At 41.8% G+C, this 19,250-nt stretch overlaps 1 protein-coding gene across 2 annotated transcripts in view; it reads left to right on the top strand.

The window, feature by feature from the left end:
- chst11 (carbohydrate (chondroitin 4) sulfotransferase 11) overlaps positions 1-19,250 on the top strand; it is an 85,602-nt gene that overhangs the window by 41,005 nt on the left and 25,347 nt on the right. For both annotated transcript variants that reach the window (XM_005475587.4, XM_003449783.5), the window contains exon 2: positions 15,862-15,947. In XM_005475587.4, coding sequence (XP_005475644.1) covers positions 15,862-15,947 — 86 coding nt within the window. The remainder of the gene's footprint in view (positions 1-15,861; positions 15,948-19,250) is intronic.

Below are 19,250 nucleotides of genomic sequence, written 5' to 3'. Positions count from 1 at the left end.
ACAGAGTTGTGGTTGAATCAGTGGTAAAAGCATAAACATCTTTAATTCACATGGATCCTTACCAGGGCCAGATTCCTAGAGAAGTAGGAACAAATTCATGCGTCCATTTCCTTAACCACTCATCCACACTAGAGCCTTTCCCATCTGTCACTAGGCAAGAAGCAGGGTACACAACTACTCACACTTAGGTTCCCAGTTCCTGCCGACTAACATGCATGTGTTTGGGATGAACGGAGAAAGCCGTTGCAGGCACAGGGAAAATATGCACTAAACAGAAAGACCCCACAGCTTTGAACCCAGAAGCTTTTTCCCATGAGTGTTGAACACTGCACCACCACACTGAAAGGTGAAAACTCTTAAAGATGTTCAAGAAATGACAACTCTTAATTTCATGCCCTCAGATTGTCAACAGCGGTTTGTTTATTTGCTACTCTTAACATTATGTTGGGATGACTGCAGCTCAGGAGGCAGAGCAGGTTCCAGTCAGACAGCTGGTGGTTTGATCCCAAGTATCCTCGGGTAAAATACTGACCCCAAGTTGCTCTCTGACCCCGTTTTTGGATGTGACTTTTTGATAGAAATCACTTTGGTGAAGACAAAAGTGCTTGTATGACTGAGTCAATCAGGCATGTTGGATAAAGCAGTATAAAGAGTGCTCAGGCAGAGTAGAAAAGTGCTGTTATGCGTTTCAACAGATCAGCAAATGGCTCATACTGGTTGATAATATCAGCTCACCAATAAATCAGTTGGATAATTTAATAATCATGACAAAAACACTGTAGAACTGTAATTTAGATTTGTCCACTGCAAAGAAGTTAAAGCCACTGTGTATGAAGAGAAAAAAACACTTCCCAGTTTATTCTGAACTTGTCCAGAGTGGTCAGCCAGTCAGTATTCAGCTCAAGTCTCCAACTGTGATGCTTTCAGAATAAATGCAAGACAAAGTTTTTCTTGGTAATATTCATGCAAATAGAATCACTGAAGAGTTTTTGGGAAGCTAAAAATATTCTTCCCTAACGGCCAACAGGAGAATCAATTTACTGTAAAATATTCACAACTTACCAGGAGGTCATATAATTTTGCTCTCTTTCCTCAAGCGTCAGGTTCATCCTCCATTTCTGACAGTCAGTGGCGTCATGACGGTCCACAGCACAGCTACTGGAAAACCTGTGCTGATAGACTTTTGGAGCCCAGCAAGAAAGCTTTGAATGAAAGCAGAGTCACAGAGTCTGGCATAAATTTGTCTCTTTACCTTTCACCTCATACGAACTCGTCTGGCATAAACACAGTAATAGATTGGCTGTTACTCGGCGGACTCGTTACTCTTTGCCCACCTCCGTCTTTATAACCTTCCACTACACAAAAGTCCTAAACTGAAGAATCAATTTAGGAAGTGCAGGACATCCCTGCCTACAGGAGAAAAGTTCCACTGTGAAGCAGCTCCGACATTATCACTGAACTCATGGAGTGTGTTGACCAGCACACACTGATTATGTATCAGCCTGAGTGTGTGAGGGGAGTGGGATGTCTCCAGTGCTTCTGGCCTTTGCGGGAGCTCCAACCTCCCATTAGCAGATGCATTTAACTCTGAGCTGTTAGCACAAATGCAGCTCTCACTCGCAGGAAGTCGCTGGGGCATTGCTCCACCTGTGCCTCGTTCATCTTACTCTTCTTGCCACAGGCGAGGCTGCAGTCGCTCCTTATGTTCAGTTTGAATGGATACCTCATCTCTTTACCACTCACGTCACGTCTCCCTGTTCTGACTCATCTGTCTTCATGTGACGATCCTTTGTCTCACTAAGGACACTGAAATATTCACTTCTGCTTCATACATCTGTTATCACACCCCTGTGGCTTTTCATGCTTGGCATCTATATTGTGAGTCGGTGATTTGGGGAGAGTCACGGCTTCTTTAAGCTTGCAGTTGCTGTTAAATTCTCCTGACGCTGTACAAAGCTGGAAAGTAATGTAAATGCAATAGAAGCTCTATTTGTGAGACTCCCTCAGGTTTTCTGCCTCCAGCCTGGCAGAAAACTTTAGGAAGAAGAGTTTTTCTAAATAAATGCTGGTGATAAAAACAATCGCATCCTGGGGTATTAGCACAGAATTTAGTCTTTAATATTGTCGAGTACACAGTGTTAGTGTGTGTTACTGTTGTGATCGGCTGTAGCACATCTTTAGGTGTGTTTGCAGCATGGCTCTATAGAACATCTGCTAACTGCTGTCATGACTTTTGATTTTAAGTTTTGCGATCAACAAATGTCAGTTTTATCCATCCTAACATTCTGCTGTGTTGTGCTTGTAAATCGTGCCCTTGATAACGGAGCACAACTTCAGTTATTTGAACCAAGCCAGCTCGCACATGCCTTGATTATTGCCACTCAATATCTCCCCTTCTTGAAGGATTCTCACGGTTACAAACCCTCATGAATTTCTCACCAGCTTCTCTCTTCTGAGAGCATTTCTCCAACAAGATGTTTAATGCAAAAGCCCTTGGAGTCCAGGCAGCGAGCACCAGGGAAGACAAAGATCATTTTACCCCGTAGCAATGTTGGGAATTTAGTGGCATTGCTGGTGCCTTTTCCTGTCTGAATTATTCATCTCCTTGCGCGCTGCCTGTGTCTGCCGGTGTGTGTGATGGTTTGCAGATGACAGCTCAAATTGTCAGCTTGCCTCAGAAACCTCCGTCTGATCCCAGCATGTCTTTCTTCTTCACTTAGTTGACGTTTGCTTCCATACATGCTTTTTTATTGAAGGGTGGAGTGTGGGGAGGTGGAGGGTGAAAGATGTGAAATGTGTGGATGTGTGACTCCCACAGGGCATGTGTGAAGAGGTTCAGTGAGTTCAATTTGAGCTTTCCAGCCTGTATCCAGGCAGAAGTGTCTCCGTCTCCTCCACTGTCTGACTCGCACCGTCTCTCTCTCTCTGTCTCCTCATGTGTCTGACCTGCGTGTCTGAGCCCGGGGAGCTCCAGGTTTTTTTGTGTCTGCTCCAATGCCCCTGGTTGGCCTTACTCATGTGACTGGCTCTGTCTCCACACTTGGCCACCTTTCAACCAGATTAGGCTATATCTGTGTGTGTGTGTGTGTGTGTGTGTGTGTGTGTGTGTGTGTGTGTGTGTGTGTGTGTGCATCTCGAGGGGGAGGTGGAGTATAAACAGTCATCATTCCTGCCATTCATCAAAACCTACATGAATCTCCGTCTCCCTCCACCTACTGAAATCATTATTACATTGCAAAATGTTATGATGGAATACTCTCATAAACTTTCTGTTATTTGCATATTTATTTGCTAACTTGTTTATTCAATAATCATTTTGGAAAAAAAAAACTCCAAATAAGTATATGATTTCATTTGTGGGAGATTTCCCATCATGCACTGGTCTAAATTCAGGTTCCAAATCTTTCCTTTATAAATAATTAAAGTCTGGAGACTCTAAAAGTCTGGCATGCAAACCATCAAGTTTCCTCTGTCTCACTGAGTAATGCTCAGTTTCCATGCTGACACTTACTCAACACATACATAGCTCGACTATGATACCAGCAAAACACGTGTGGTCGGTTGCCAAGCAAAGACTTAAGTGGACGTTTGAGGTCTTCGTTCCCATCTGAAGGCCACTGAGTACGAATTCCTTCCCTTTTTTGTCGCGGGAATGTTGAGTCATGCAGCGAGCTGTGACTCAGGGCTTCTGGAGCAAATGTGTAAGCAGCATGGTGGCATCATGGACAGTAGTCTGCAGCTGCACATGGGTTGGACTTTAATACTGATGTGTGAAGGTTTCATAACCGTTGGATTCATGTGATAACAAGAAATCTCACCAGATGCACATGAAAGTTAAAAAACAATAAGGAATATTTATGACATATTTCTGGTTGAACGCAGCTCTTAGATTTGCATTGATAACACACACACGACCGTCACACACACTAAATATGCACCGTGCTGCTTTTCTTATCAAATGTCTTTATTTGACACTGTCAGCTGAAAGCTTTGCTCTAAGAGCCACTTCAACACGTAGAAACACGCGAGAACGCTCCATTGACTGAGGAAGGTGTGGGTGACTAACAGTGAGGAATACTGACACTGAAGGCGCACCTGCAGGCTGTGGCAATGAAGTGGTGGAGCTGAGCCTTTATGTTTACATCCCAGCATGAGGTCATGACCTCATGTTGCAGATGCAGGTGAGTAAACTGACTCCACAGAGTCAGAAGGTCACAGGTTAGGAGAGAGGCCAGTGGAGATGGTTTAGGGTGCCTAAGTGACTCCTGTTGTTTGTGTGCTTCCTGCCTGGAGTCGTAAGCAGACGTTGGGGATATCAGCCACCTGTACTGATTGGAGGTGTTTTTCTTTCAAAGCTGGGATAAAATATGCATAAAGTTCTCACAGATACATCCGATTGCAGGGTGGGGATGTTAAAATTCACATCCTCGTGTGAACTGGTGCCTTGTATATGAATGAAGTCGTCAGTGTCAGTAGAAGATGGATAAAAGGCAATAAAAAAACAAGAGTGTTACATGTTGTTCACTTTTTCCACTCTCTGCCACCTTAGAGATATCAGTGTTACCAAAATATGAATCTATAGTCGTTTAGTGCAAATTATTAATATTGTATTAATTCCCCCATCGATTTTTTAATTATTCAGCTAATGAATAAAACTGGCCTTGAAGCTATAAATGTAATATTTATTATTTCTGAGACAAAGGCCTCGTCTAAAAGCTTCTAACATAATGACTTTATTTATTAATCCTGTAGTTCAGGATCCATGAATTCCTCTGGTAGATGTTTTTGGTGCATTGAGGTGAGAGCCAAAGTGACAGCGATCAACATCAGTACTGGATGTAGAAACAACACATCAGGATTTGATTCTGGTTCCATGTGCATTATCTACGTGTGCGTACTGCAGCAGTCCAGTTCATGTTCCTAGAGTAATGCATCAGGGATGGGATTCCTCATGCTGAATGAAAGAAAACTGACGGTAGGATGATGCCCAGGTTATCTGCGTGGCTGCCACTTCTTTGTGTTTCATGCTCTGTTGTGCTCAGTGACAGCTCTCATGTGTTAAAGGAGGCCTGAAAAGTCTGGTCCACTGTTCATGTAGTACAATGTAGATGTTTTTAGAAGCTGTCAGGTGCTGTCTTTGTGCTGCTCGTGGATTCAGCAGAGTAGGCAGAACAATGATCCGACTGAGGGCAGCTCTCCAAAAGTGATCAAGACAAATGCTGTTTTTCTTACGTAATATTAATAATTGTCAAGCTAGATTTGTTTTGGATTTTCAATGTGACTTTATTAGAAGTAGTCTTGATTTTTGGACATTCTGCTCAGACACTACGGGTCGGTTCTTGTGATACCCTCCTTTGTGGCTGTCCATAGACAGCCATGGACATGTCTGCTGTTCCACTCATTTTCAGTCCAGTCTTTACAGAAGTTGTTTGTTTCTTAAGCCTCTTGATGACACTGACCTACGGATCATTTAAGCATAAAGAGGCACCTAACTTAAAGAACGAACCAGTGCTGTGCCTGTGCCAGAAACCTCACACAAGATCTGACAGATGCATCTGGACCTTCAGCTGATCCATCTAATCAAAGCCTTATCAGAAATGGGCTCAGTGGCAGGGCGGCTGTCAGGAAGCTTCTCTTAAGGATAGAAACAAGGCTGAGGATGTCAAATTATAAAAGAACTGGACTAAAAAACCCGTGGCAGCCGGTCTTATGGAGTGATGAATCCAACTTTGTTTACAATTCTTCTTGTTTACCACTTTTTACTAGTGTTAAGATGTGAAGGCATTTCATAGAAGGCTCAATGTTCTCGTTCCACAACCTCGTCCAGTCAGCTGTTCTGTTTAGTTTGAAAAAGAAAGGGAGAATAAAACTAACTGGGTGAGATTTATATTTTCTTTATAATGAGAGAAACTCTGAATGTGTCTCAGTGATAACTTGATTATAGCTTCAAACCATGGTGATTGGCATTTCTTGCCCCCTGCTGTTCTCACAATCAGTCAAAGCTTATTATGATGCATACTGATAATAAGACTGAGCAGAAATGGAGTTTGGAGAAATATTAGATCTTTTTTCCCTCCTGACTCTGCCTGTAAGCCTCAGGTGAGGACTGTCACAGCCATAATTGCTTGTGTATTATCGTCGCGTTAGTAATCATCATTAAGGGGATTAGACTGAGCGCTCCAACCAGGAAAAGACACATGCAGTCAATCATCAGTGGAGACTTGATTGGTTTTATAGCCTACCCACTCACGCTGAGAAAATCACTTCCCCAACTTCTTATTGAGCTTTGTTTAATGAAGTTGTGCCAACATTGCTAATCACCTGTATCTCTACTTCTCTGCTCCAGTTGCATTGTTCATTTAAATCCCAATTACACTGTGGCACTTCACTTTTGTGTAGGACGATAACAAACACACACACACACACACACACACACACACACACACACAGTGTCATAAAGTAGCATACTTAGACCAAATCAGCCCTGCATGTGCATCTGTGTGTGTGTGTGTGTGTGTGTGTGTGTGTGTGTGTGTGTGTGTGTGTGTGTTGGCTGATTATTATGTGCGGGCGGCCCAGTGTGAATTGTCTCTCCTTCCTTTCCTACTGTGAAGGTAAGATTAGTGACAAGTTAATCCTCCAGTGGACCATAATCCTCTGCTGATAGATGATGGCAGATGTTTTGCTTGATTGCAGGCCCGTACTGAGCATGTGCAGAAGCATCCCTGCTGTTTATAAGGTGACTCATTCATAATCAGATGGTGACAAAATTGAATGCAGTGTAATACTTGCTGGCTGCAGTGCTTGTTTTGCATTAGGCCACTTTAAAGCTTGTCCGCTGAGACTGTTTAAACTGCAGCCTCATTTTTAAAAAGACATAATTTTCTACACTGTGCTTTTATTTTTTAACGACATAAGATTAACTTTCAAAAGAAAAGTAAATAAACCTTAACCAGATCTAACTCTCAGAAGCCTGCAGAAGGATACAGATGTTTCACATGCTGATGTGTGTGCATAATGCACATGATAATGTTTGACCTTGTTAAGGTTCATTTTGAGGAGAGAGAGATGGTGGAGATCGGAATAACACACTGACCCAGTCAGTTGGAGTCAACGAATGATTTAATGACACATGTGGAGAGATAAATCCTGTACGCAGACAGCATTGATCTCTATCTCCAAAACTTCAGAACACAGTTTTATACATCGGGGTATTAGAACGCCCCCTCTTGCGTAAATTACATGGATACGTCAACTCAAAACCACAAATGTTCTGTTTGACAACTTGTGACACAATTAAAAAGAACACTGGCTTCCATCTTCTCCCCGGTGGTTTCCCGCAAGCCCGCTCAGCTCTCGCATCGTGCACCTGCTTCTTCATCAAACAGTCACGTACACCAACCTAAAACTGCAACCCTAGCAAAACATGCTTAAACTTTCACCTACAAATGATTCCCTCTAAGTGTGTGTGTGTGTGTGGTTACGTGTGTGTCTATGTGCTAACCACAATCGCACCCCATTTCACCTCGCCGACTATCTCCTGACCTCTCCCCAGACAGAGAGACAGAAGCCGCTCTCGTGTATGTAATAACCGAACCGAAACTATGTATGTGTACTCTACTGAATAAATGTTTTCATCAAGAACCTCTACTAAAAGCTTAATCAAAAGACATAAAAGTATAAAAGATAATAGCATCATCGAAACTGCTCCTCAGACTAACTTTCACTCAGACTCTGGTTTCGGTTTCACTTCCTGCAAAGCATGTAACTTCAAAAACATGTAACTTCCTGTCTTATTTTGGCACAGAGTTACTCTTTCACCATGCCATCTGCATATAAACATTTAAGATTATAAATTCAACTCAACAGTTTAAAGTAGTTATAACTGCACCTGTAATAAAAGCTTAATTGGGTGCCAATATGTTTAAACATCTAAATGCAATATCACTATTAATAAATGCGTCAATGCAAATGCTTGTTATATGATTATGATGCAATAGTAATAACAAAATAATGAAACTAGAAATAGTAAAATGAAATAATAAAAATGGCAGAAAAATAACACCTCATTTCCTTACAACCTAAACTGAAAAAAGTGAGCTTTTTTTCATTAGCATTATTTTTACATGTTTTTTTTAGGCCTTTATTTTAAAACAGGCATCTTCTAGTCTAGAATTTGTTTACTGATAGACTTTTGGTCCTATCCTGTCTTTAAGTGATGACATATGAACCCTGCTTCTGGGCCCAAACTACTGTGTTTATTAAGGCTGGTGTGTTTTTAACATGTTTTAATGCTTTGTATCTTATTCTAGTTCACATGAACAAGCCCCTAAAAAAGGCAGTGATCGCCGTCGGCCTCTGTGGGATTTATTCCCACTGTTCATTTTAAAGCTCAGTTTAAACCTTATGATGTAACTACAGCCCAGCCCATGCAGCAGTATAGTAACAATATGTTCTCATCCCAACGTCTAACACACCAACGACAAATCGTCCGTATGTTACACGTTAGGAGGCCTGAGAGCACATCATTATATAGCAGCTAGCCCAACTTCAGTAACCCTACAAACGTCACTGCTGTTTAGTTTTCTGTCTTCATTTATGTTGGAAGTGATAGCAGAGCTGTACGTTTGAATGTGTCAGAAATCTCTCAGTCAGAACATGCTATATCATGTTTAGGTGGAAGCTAGCGAGCTAACTTCCTGCTAACTTCTAACTCTGTTAAATGTAATAAATTCTGTTTTCATGGATGCCTGGATGTTAAACTTAATTGTTACACCTGGTAAAGCAGCAACGCTGATTGTTTTATTACAGATGAAAGAATTTAGACAGTTTTTAACTCTCAGTGATGCTGCAGTGTTCGTTTGACTTTGGGACCTGAAGTGGACGGAGTTTAGGACCCAGAAGCAGCTAATGACGTCACACTTAAAGAGCAGATAGTTTTGAGCTGTAAACTTAAAAAAACAAAAAAAAAAACAACAGGACTTAAAACAATATGAGTACACATGAGGTGCTTTAACTTGATTTTTCAGCACATTATAAAACCAAAACACAACTATATGTGAAGTGAAAGTTTCCAAATGTACAAAAACTAAGATGGAAATATCATTTAAAAATGAATCTCAACCTTTTTTTCATCTCCCTTTTCACTCTTAGTCTTTGCCTTTCAGAGATTAAACCAGTTTCAGTTTGAACAGACAGGGTTATGAAAGCCCATTTCAAATAAAAGTACATATACATGAATAGTTCTGATCTTCAAAAGGCACATTATTTACTCATGTACAGTAGCATACACCATTCTGAGCACTCTCATGTTTGTCTCTGCTGACAGTCTATTAAATCCTGTCACCGGGCTGAGAAATCGCTCCATGGTACTTTCAGACAAAAACATCTTTACTAGCAAGTCTTTTGTTCTGTCTTTTCAGTAAATTGTGAAATGAGTTTGTTTTTTGTTGCTTATTTTAGAAAGCTGTTCCTCAGGAAGCAGCATGGAAACATTTCTTTTTACTTGAGAATACTTTCAGTGATTTGGCTTTTTCTCCACTTGCTTTTACAAGAGCACACACTTGAAATCAGAACATTTTTGGAGCATTTTCACCAGTGGGATGATGGTGACAGCAAAGAGGAGGAGAGGAGAAGGCATGTGACAGAATGCTGAATGCTGTGTGCACTCTTTATCCGTGGTGCGTATGGATGTTTGTTCAGTGCGCAGAGCGTCTCTTAGTTTCGAGGTAACGCTGGAGACTGCGTGGGCTGCTGCCATTTGGGCTGGCAGGGGAGGGAGTGTTACTGAATGAGGAGGAGGCAGGAACCATGTCAGTGGTGGAAGCGGAGCTATGTCTCAGTCTGCCTCAGTACCTCTGATGGGTTTCAGCTGCTTCTAACCAGTACATTCAATCCTGGCTCTAAAAAACACTTCATGTATCACAAGGAATTAAAGTGCCAGTTTGGAGCTGGTGCCTTATCGCACACCAGTTCTCAGCCAGCAATGCCAGTTTGAGAAGAACACAGAGTGGATGATCTAAAAACTACTAGCAAGAGGGACTGGAGAAGGGATCGTTGTGACTAGCAATACCAAAATATGGCAACCACCAACTATTAAAATCTACCAGCAATTTATTGTCTAATATGTCAAAGAAAAAGATGAAAAACAGGAACTATAGTAGAAAAGTATACATTTAAATAACGGTGTGGCTGGATTGACTCTGTAAAGCAAACCAGTTCGAAGTTCCAAGGCGTCTGAACAAACTCTCAGCTGGGTGAAGGAGCTATCAGATCGTGGCTGGGGTTTGATTTAAAAGCACATTTTTAACCCAGAACAGTTTTAAGTTCACTGACTCATGCTTGATGAGACAGCAGACTTAGAAGAACTGCATCTCAAGGAAAATGAAAGTGAAATAGCATCTTAATGGCTCAGCATGTTCTGCCCAGATCCCCGGAGAGCAGAGGCCAAATGAGGCAATGTCCTTAAGCTACAGAAGAAGAAAGCACTATCTCACAGCTGTAGACTGCTGCTTATATGCCATATCATATACACTAGAAACTATATAAGTTATTTACCACTTGTAGTTTAGACCTTATGCTCTCAAGTGGAGCACTTAAGTACTCAAAGCACTCAAAGTCACACAAACATTCTTACAGTGCTTTTACCTAAGCCTGAGATTTACACACAGTTGTTGTAGTTTAATGTGGAGCTGAAGTCTGTCTGCACACACAGAGTGTAGCCCACAGAGGTAAAGCTAAAGCTTGACCTCATCCAGGAGATACTGTTGGAACTAATGTAAGAAACCATTTCATGAAGACAGAGTAAAGGCTATTTTTTAAAGTACATTTTAACTGGTTATTCAATTAATCAATGGAATAATCAATACAGTACTCAATGACTAAAATCATCAGTAGCTGCAGACCTAAATTATTGTGATAATCTGCCATAGACTAATCGACAGGAATTGGCTCCAGTATTTTCAGCTTTGGCCAGATAGAAAAAACAATCCAACACTATTTCTGTACCTTTATTGTTTTGGACCGAGATATCACTGCAGTGGTGCACGCACTGAATTGCTTGCAACAGTGGGCCACCTCCCTGCCCAGGCCTGGTGCGGGGTGAGCCCCGGTAACCCTTTATTATAGAAGAAGAAGAAGAAGAAATTGTAACAGCTTGAAGAGATAGGAGAAAACTTTGCAGCTGTGTGACATGCAGAGTGCCAGTATATATGTGACAGCTGATGCACCACACAGCTAATCAATAACCAAGGATTTACTTTACTTAGTAATTCACTAACATCCACATGTACTGTACAATATGAGATGGAACTGTTAAAAGCAAACTGTACATATCAGAAATGTTTACAAACAAAGGGTAAGAAGCAGAGCTGAAGATCTGGTTATTGTCAAAGTTTATACATGTTTGTTTATACAAACAAACCATTGCCGTTAAATGTCAAGTATCTCGTTCAAACACATGCAGGGGTCCTGCATTTTTAACATGCTCTGCTAGCTGTAGCATTCGAAATGTGGCATTAGAAATGTACATGTTCACCAGTACGCTGAGAATCTGGGAGTCTGAAAGCTTATTGGCATCCACATCGTGTGTGTGCGCGTGTGTGTGTGTGTGTGTGTGTGTGTGTGTGTGTGTGTGAGTGTACATTATGATGGTGCACAATCAATACTGTCAGCACTGAGGAAATGAATAAGGTTCTGCTTTCCCATGACCTTACCTGATTCCAGAGCTCAGGCATCCAGCCAGCTGGTGCAGGTGATGGTGGAGGTTCAGCTCAGTTCCCACCAATTAAGGAGCCAGGTACTGGTAGAGGTGACCTTGTGTTCCTGTTGACTGGATTACATGCAGAGTTCTGGAAGCTGGTTTTCAGCCTTGTCGCACCAGTCCCAGGGCCTTCATGCGCTGAACCATTACTTCAAGGTAACAGACCACATGCAGGAATACTGGCAGATTAAAAAGTTCATTAGTACATCTGTGCTTGGTGGCTGTGTATATGATGCCTGGAGGCATCAGAGCAGAGAGATAAGGCCTATGTGGACAGATTTAATATAACTTGTACATTATGGTTTGTGTGTCTGTATGTGTGCTTGGGGCAAGTTCCGCACCAAGTGAGGGATTTAGAAAGATGAGCTTTTCTCTCACTTCTTTCTCCAGGGTGGTCTCATTTGCACAAACCTACAGAGAAATTAGTTTTACCTTAAAAATGGAAACACGTAGGCTGAATATAACAGTTCATTCCAGTTGATTTTAGCAGCTTCCATATTTATGTTCCTTCTTCCTGATGTTGATGTCATTTGGTATCGCTACATCGATCACTACGGCCGTCTTCTTCTGTTTATTCACCACCTCTATGTCCGGTTGGTTAGCCACCACCATTCTGTCCGTCTGTATCTGGAAGTCCCACAGGATCTTAGCTCGGTCATTCTCCACCACCCTTGGGGGCGTCTCCTATTTTGACCTCGGGACTTCCAGGTTATACTTGGCACAGATGTTTCTGTACACTATGGCCGCCACTTGGTTATGGCGTTCCACGTATGCCCTGCCTGCTAGCATCTTGCACCCTGCTGTTATGTGCTGGATTGTCTCAGGGGCATCTTTACACAGCCTGCACCTGCTGTGATAGACCCCAGCCTCTGACACACATATATATGTATATATATATATGTATATATATATACATATATATATATACATACATGTATATATATATATGTATATATATATATATATATATATATATACATATATATATATATATATATGACAGTTGGTCAGATTCTGTTATACATCTTTTTCTGTTATACATATAACTAATGCACTTTAATGGCTTTTACTGGATTTATTTAAATGCTGTATTATATTTTCATCCTCCCTGTAGCTTCTTTGTGGTCACGTTGTATCTATTGATATAACATGATAATAACGTTATATCTTTCTACATATTAACTAATATCCACGTTATTAAAAATTAAAATCATTTCTTTCATTGATTCACTGGTTTGTCTCAGGTTTTTTCACCTTCGTGTTTTTTTGCTGTGCTGTTTGTGGTTGCTTTCAGCCTCCTCTTTTATTTTATTGCATCCATTTGTCAAAGAGCATGTGCTTAGATATACAATCATTTTCACCGAGGCAGTAAATAAAATTTGTTACATGTGTAACTGTGCTCTTATGTGAAGTAACAAGTGAAAGGTCCCCGCAATAACACTAGCTCATTTATGTCTATTCAAGCAAAGCTCTTTTTCAATTGTAGTGACTGTTACCGATGCCTGATTTATTATGGCATCCATTCTAGTTAGCACTGGGTCCACTGGTGCTTGTGGATAAGAATCACCCCAGCTGTGTAACCTGTCAGTGAACACAGTGCAATCACACACCCACACAGACACTAAATCCTTATTACCTTGAGACCCACCTCAGGGCTGTGTCCACAGCAATCAGCAGTGGCCAACCGTCTGCTGATTCAGCTTGTACTGACTTCCACTGGTGCTAGAGATGTGTATGTACTGGGTTTGAGCTGGCCTGTGAAAGCATGCCTAAAAGGCAAATACTATGCAACTGCGTTATTGTGCTGCGAGCTTTTGTTCTCCAAGCCAGCATTAATTGCCTATTTACAACGTCCACAGCAGGACGGAGTGCTGAACTGCATCATTAAAGACCAGCTTTAGCAAAACTATTATCAATCACGCTCTCGTGTGTGTCTGTGCATGGTTAATTGCACATAGCGTGTGTAAAGGCATCCCTCCTCTCCCTGTCTAGCATTCCCTTTGGTGTTTGAAGGTCATTGCTGTCTGCTGGGGCTCGTTACACTAACAAGCACCCAGCTCACTCCCTAGGGTTCTGTCAAAGGATTCATGTGAACAGAGGGATTACACGTCTCTTACAAGGATCCAGGGTAGATCTGTGCTCAGTTCCAACCATCACACCCAATTCTTCAATTTTTAAGCAGGATTTGAAAAAATCAAGAGTCTCCTTTTCTGCTTTTTGCTTTGATGCTCTTCTGACGCGGAGGACGAGAGAGAGGACACGCCCCTCAATCAGTCCTGAAGGAAAGTTCTCCACGCAACAGGAAAAATAAATAACTACATAATATTCATAATAATAACAATGACACTCGCAAACAACATCTTCATCAGATATTGTTTACACAGGCTACAGCGCAGAGACAGATTTACATGTTTGCGGTCAACAGATTTGCTAGATGCTGTGCAGATGAGCAAATATCCATTTTGACATTATCAGCTCTGCACGGCAGATTTGCAAATTTGCAGCACGTCCAACTGGCAAAATGAGCACACAGACACACACACTCATAAAGTGTAGGTCTAATAGGACAAAGGTGTTTAACTGGCTTCTGATCCTGAATCATTAACCAATAACTGATAATTAATCAAAGGATTAATTAGAAGCCACGCCCTCCATGTCATGCGCAAAACTGACAGATTCACAAAACGAGATAGCATCTCTTTGTGGTCCAGTCGCTGCACTTTGTAGCCATTTAGTCTCTTTTTGTCTCTCTTGTGTGTTTTGCAGCAGGATTTTTGTGATTTTGTCTGTAATCACATTGTGTCTCTCGGTTTTCTTTTAGTGTATTTTATGTCTTTTGTGTCTCTCTGGTAATTTTGTCTTTTTCATCCCTTTGGACTTTGTTCCTCTTTATTGCAGCGCCTCTGTCTTTCTGGGACTTCCTCAGCCTCTGAGCCCTGTGGCCTGTGTGCAGTAGGCCTGTAGTCCATCCATTTCAAACATACAGTGTATATAAAACTGTGTGTTTGACTGCAGATGCATGCTTTTGTTTTCATATAATTATCGTAGATTTTAACCCATAAGAAGTCTGTTTAGAAACAGGTCTGGCTTTTATTTTAACCCCCGATCAGCTGATCGTTGGACAGTATCAATATGCTTTAAACGTAAACAAAATAATCTGTTGTCCACATATAATCCTACTTTGTTGCTTTGTGATTGGCAAACATGCAGTGAAACCTGATTCAAGGATGGAAACTCGCTGTAGAAACGAATGCACATCTCTTGTTATTCTCATCGTTAGCTTTCCTGATGGCAAGAACACACATTCATCCACGAACACGATGACGTGCAGAACGAAGTGCTATTAAACCCTCGGCTTTCTCGTTAGTGGTTCGTTTCCTTTCCTGTTGATCCTGCGCCGTTCTTGTGCGCTTTTCCGTCCAGAGTAATTGGAGAGAGTGTGCTGGCGGAGGCAAAGTGTTGCGCTGGCTGCTCCCACTGAGCCGGTGCCAGCAGCTACTGCTCTGTATCGAGTTGTATAAAGAGCTGAGATCCAGCCAAATAAACACTGAACTGTGGCTTTGCCCTTGGCATATAGTCACTGCTCTCATTATTTATCCCTGTAGCTTTCTGCTTGCCACTTGCAGCAGTTGGTTGTTCAAGGCGATGCTTCCAAATGTGGTATATTCAAGGAAGGGAGTAAAAAATAAAGGAAAGCTGGAATTTAATCTTTCATCAGTGAAAGGATAAGAGCCCCCTTGGATATAGAGAGACTCGTATTCAGTGTGAGGAATAAAAGGCATTACTATTGTGTAATTACCACATGTGGCCACAGTCACAGCCGCTGAGCAACTATGTGGTTGATCATAGACTGTATAGAAAGGATGGATGTTAACAGGGATTAATTCTCGCTTGCAGCCAGCCTCAAGTGTCAGGAACAGTGGTTGGCGTTCTCACACTGATATCTGCACGAAAAGTAATCCAACCCAAACGATATGTGTTGTATAGGATGGCGTCTGTTCTGCAGTGCATGCTGTCAACATGATTGCTGTGTCAGAACTTTCCAGCTGCAATAAGTCTGAATGTCCTCCATTCTTACTGGAGCATCATCTGTTTTCCAGTCATGCGGAGGAACCCCTTCATGGTGGAAGGCTGCTGTAGGAAAGGATCCCGCAATGCCCTGCAGGAGCTCTACAACCCCACACAGGTAGGATGCTATCTCACTTCCATAAGCGCCCTTGTCAGCTACTTTTCACCACCTGCATCTGTTTTCACGTTTGTATTTTACTCCTTTTCTGGTTTTCACCTGAAGAACGCAGTGGAAGAAGGCCCATATTTGTTTTTGCCTGCATGTTTAGAAGGCAGGTTTTTGCTTTTCTAACTGACTGTGCCCATACAGGATTGATGCTCAGTCTTTACATCAGGACCTGAGGAAACACCTGACTGTTTGTGAAAGCTCAGTATAATGGCCGTTGATGATTCTCTTGGTCAGGAAATGTTGCCGGCCTCAGGTGATAAAGTCATCCTGAGTGTATCATAAATGAGAGCAGACAATAAATCACAAGAAAGGACAGAGGTTTTTCCTCAGGTCTCACAATTTACCCTTTTCAAGGACAGCGATGAAATGACAAACTCCTACTATAAGCTCTTTTCTGCAGTATTTTTTACACATCCCATAAACAGTGAGACTATTACAGTGCTGTCAGTGTCTGTCCCAGCCAGTGAAACCTTGCTTCATCTCATTTTTCACGATTTAAAACGCTTTACAGAATGACGACCATCTGATCGCATGCTGCCTGCTATAACAGTGTGATTGCCAGCATGAAATTAAAGCATATAATGTGATGCCATTTTAATGACTCGAGTTTTACTGGACAGTTTACAGTGAAGAGACTGACACAGGAAAAATCAGAAGGAGATGCAGACACAGGCCTCAGCCTCGTCAGCTAGTTTATGCTTACAATTAAAGAAGCAAAGGACATAAAATAGAGGAAGACGCCTACCATATGAATGACTTTACAAGCAAAGGGAGGGGTACAATCAAATGAATCAAACCATATCAGTGGTTTTGCACATTACTCCTGAGCATATGCTATGTTTGCTATGATTTCCGATCACCCAGAGAGCTTTTTAATTCAAGGGTAAAAAGAAGCTTTTGGCAGCACTTTAAATGTAGCTGCCAAAAAGTGCTGCGTTCATAAGCTATACTGAAGGGGGACCAGAGAAAAGCAAATGTTTTAAAATGATGACACTAACAAAGTAATTGCTAACTTTAATACCAGCTATGGAATATTCTTATAAGTTTTTGTGACATTTTTTTATTTCATGTAAAAATGAGTCTTGTGAAAACTGCTACAATCTGTGCACAGTTAATTCTCACAGAAGGAGAAGGATTCGGCAGTGATGGCTATTATTTTGACCTCAAAAGTCTAAAATTCTCAAACAACCCATAAAGTAGAAGAAATAAATAATAAAGTTCAGCACTCGGTCTAGTTCAGTCTGTCCCTCTCAGATGAATCTTCACTTGTGTCTGTGTGCTTCTTCAAACACACGGTTAAAAAATGCTCCAGTTTGGATAAACATGCATTAAAGAGAATGCAGCGTACAGATAAAGTATAACCGAAATATAATGGATGCAAGAGGAAAGGAAATGCTAACATACAAAAATGTGTTTAATTTTAAACAAACTCATTCAGCCAACCTGATGAGCTGAGGAGGGCTGCTGCAGAGTTTAGGCACTGCAACCTGAAAGGTGTGGTCACCTCTTAATTTAAACAGACGTGCATGTACACAGAACTGAGTACAGCCAGGTTGGTGGAGGAGTGCTGGACGTCACACTCTGTCAGTAATACTGTTCTCAAAGCTGAACTCTGCATGTGCTGCCAGCAAGAGAGAAACTGACCCTCTTATGATTGTTCCCTACCAGTGGCTCTATAGTTTAGGGGTTAGCACACCACAGATCTGACACCTGGCACAAATCTCTGGAAGGGGCTTGAAGCGGGGCAATGACACCCTCTTGTAACAAATTTGCTTGGTTTAAAAAGAAATGAACTATTAGCTATGTTTTTGGATATTGGATATAACTACAAACATCACTGGAATACTTAGTAATCACTGGATTAGAATTGTTTTCTTTAATTACCAGTAAAGTTTGAAGCATGTGAGTCCACCAGTGGCTTGTTTTTTGATGAGTACGAGGAATAGACCTTGACAGATACAGACAAATAGTCAGTAACATGTTGTCAGACATGTGGCGTTACTTGGCTAGCATAATGAAGGATCTGGTTAATCTCACTAGCTGGGTTAGCCCACATAGAGTTTTTAGTAGATAAAGGTGAACAGCTTAAACATGAATTGAGTTTGGGGCCTGGCAGGTGCTCATGTACTAATGAGAAGTGCAGGGAGGCTGGGGCATGAACACGAGACGAACAGCTTGTGTGGGGAGGGGAAGGGGCGTGTTTGGAGGCGTGGTCCCGCTCCTGAAATTCACATACTTTATCTAAAGTTAGAATTTGAGTATTTTACCTTCTTGGAATCCAAATGTAACTTTTTCTCTGGAAACATTCCTGTCCGCCTTATTGCTACAAATACTGACGGTGTATCATCAGTAGGTTTAGTTTTCATCAGAAAACTGGAAGCTACAGCAAGTGAAGCAGGCCGTAGCTGAACCAGCGAGTGTGGCTGCACAGGTGTGAGTCTTCTTGACTTCAAACAGCCTGCATCAGTGAGGAGAACTTTCAGAGAAACACTGCTTGCTGTGATAATGAAACTGTGCCTCGATGTTCACTGTGATGGATTACCAATCTCAAGCAAGTGAGCTGAAACCAATGAGTGCCTCGAAGGTAGAAAATCAATTCAACAACTTAATGTTCAAAAAATGGTTGTAAAGGATGGAAAGTGTACACACTTTACAGTATGTAGTCTTAACTAAATCAGGCATATTTTGGAGCACTGTGGAGATCCACATTTTGTGCAGCTGTGGCTCTCGTGGTTGAGCCGACCTGCCAGCAGTGCAGTCACTGAGGAGAGGAGCATGACAGGAGGACACTGCTGGAGGTGATGCTATCAGGCTGATAGATTGGATAGTTTCTGCTCCTCTTCTGTTCTCTGATCAATGTCCTACCATCTATCACTGCCTGTCTGCCTGCCTCTTTCTTCTGCCGCTAACCCCGACCAGTGTCTCACACTTCCTGTTGTCCTTTATTCACTGTGTTCTGCCGCGTGCTGTCTCAGGCTGCCCTATCCGTCCCTCATCCTCTCCCTCTCTCCGTTTCATTTCACTGTTGGCCATTTATCACCCAGGACCTTTTAAAAGCATACAGCAGGAATTTAAACGGTTTGCTGGACAGCTAAGATTAGACCAGGTGCACATGGGCCCAGCATTAGTTGATTTTTCCACGTTTTCACTCATGTGAAGCACCATTGATATATTTCTGTGTAGAGGAGGCTTTTAGTGCAGCTAGGGTAAATTTTAGCAGGGTGCTTGGGGTCAGTAGTCAAAGAGAGGCAT

The sequence above is a fragment of the Oreochromis niloticus genome, linkage group LG17 (genome assembly GCF_001858045.2).
Source record: "Oreochromis niloticus isolate F11D_XX linkage group LG17, O_niloticus_UMD_NMBU, whole genome shotgun sequence".
NCBI classification, from domain to species: Eukaryota; Metazoa; Chordata; class Actinopteri; order Cichliformes; family Cichlidae; genus Oreochromis; species Oreochromis niloticus.
Note: the sequence above shows the minus strand (reverse complement) of the source record. Positions and strands in the feature narration are given on the sequence as shown.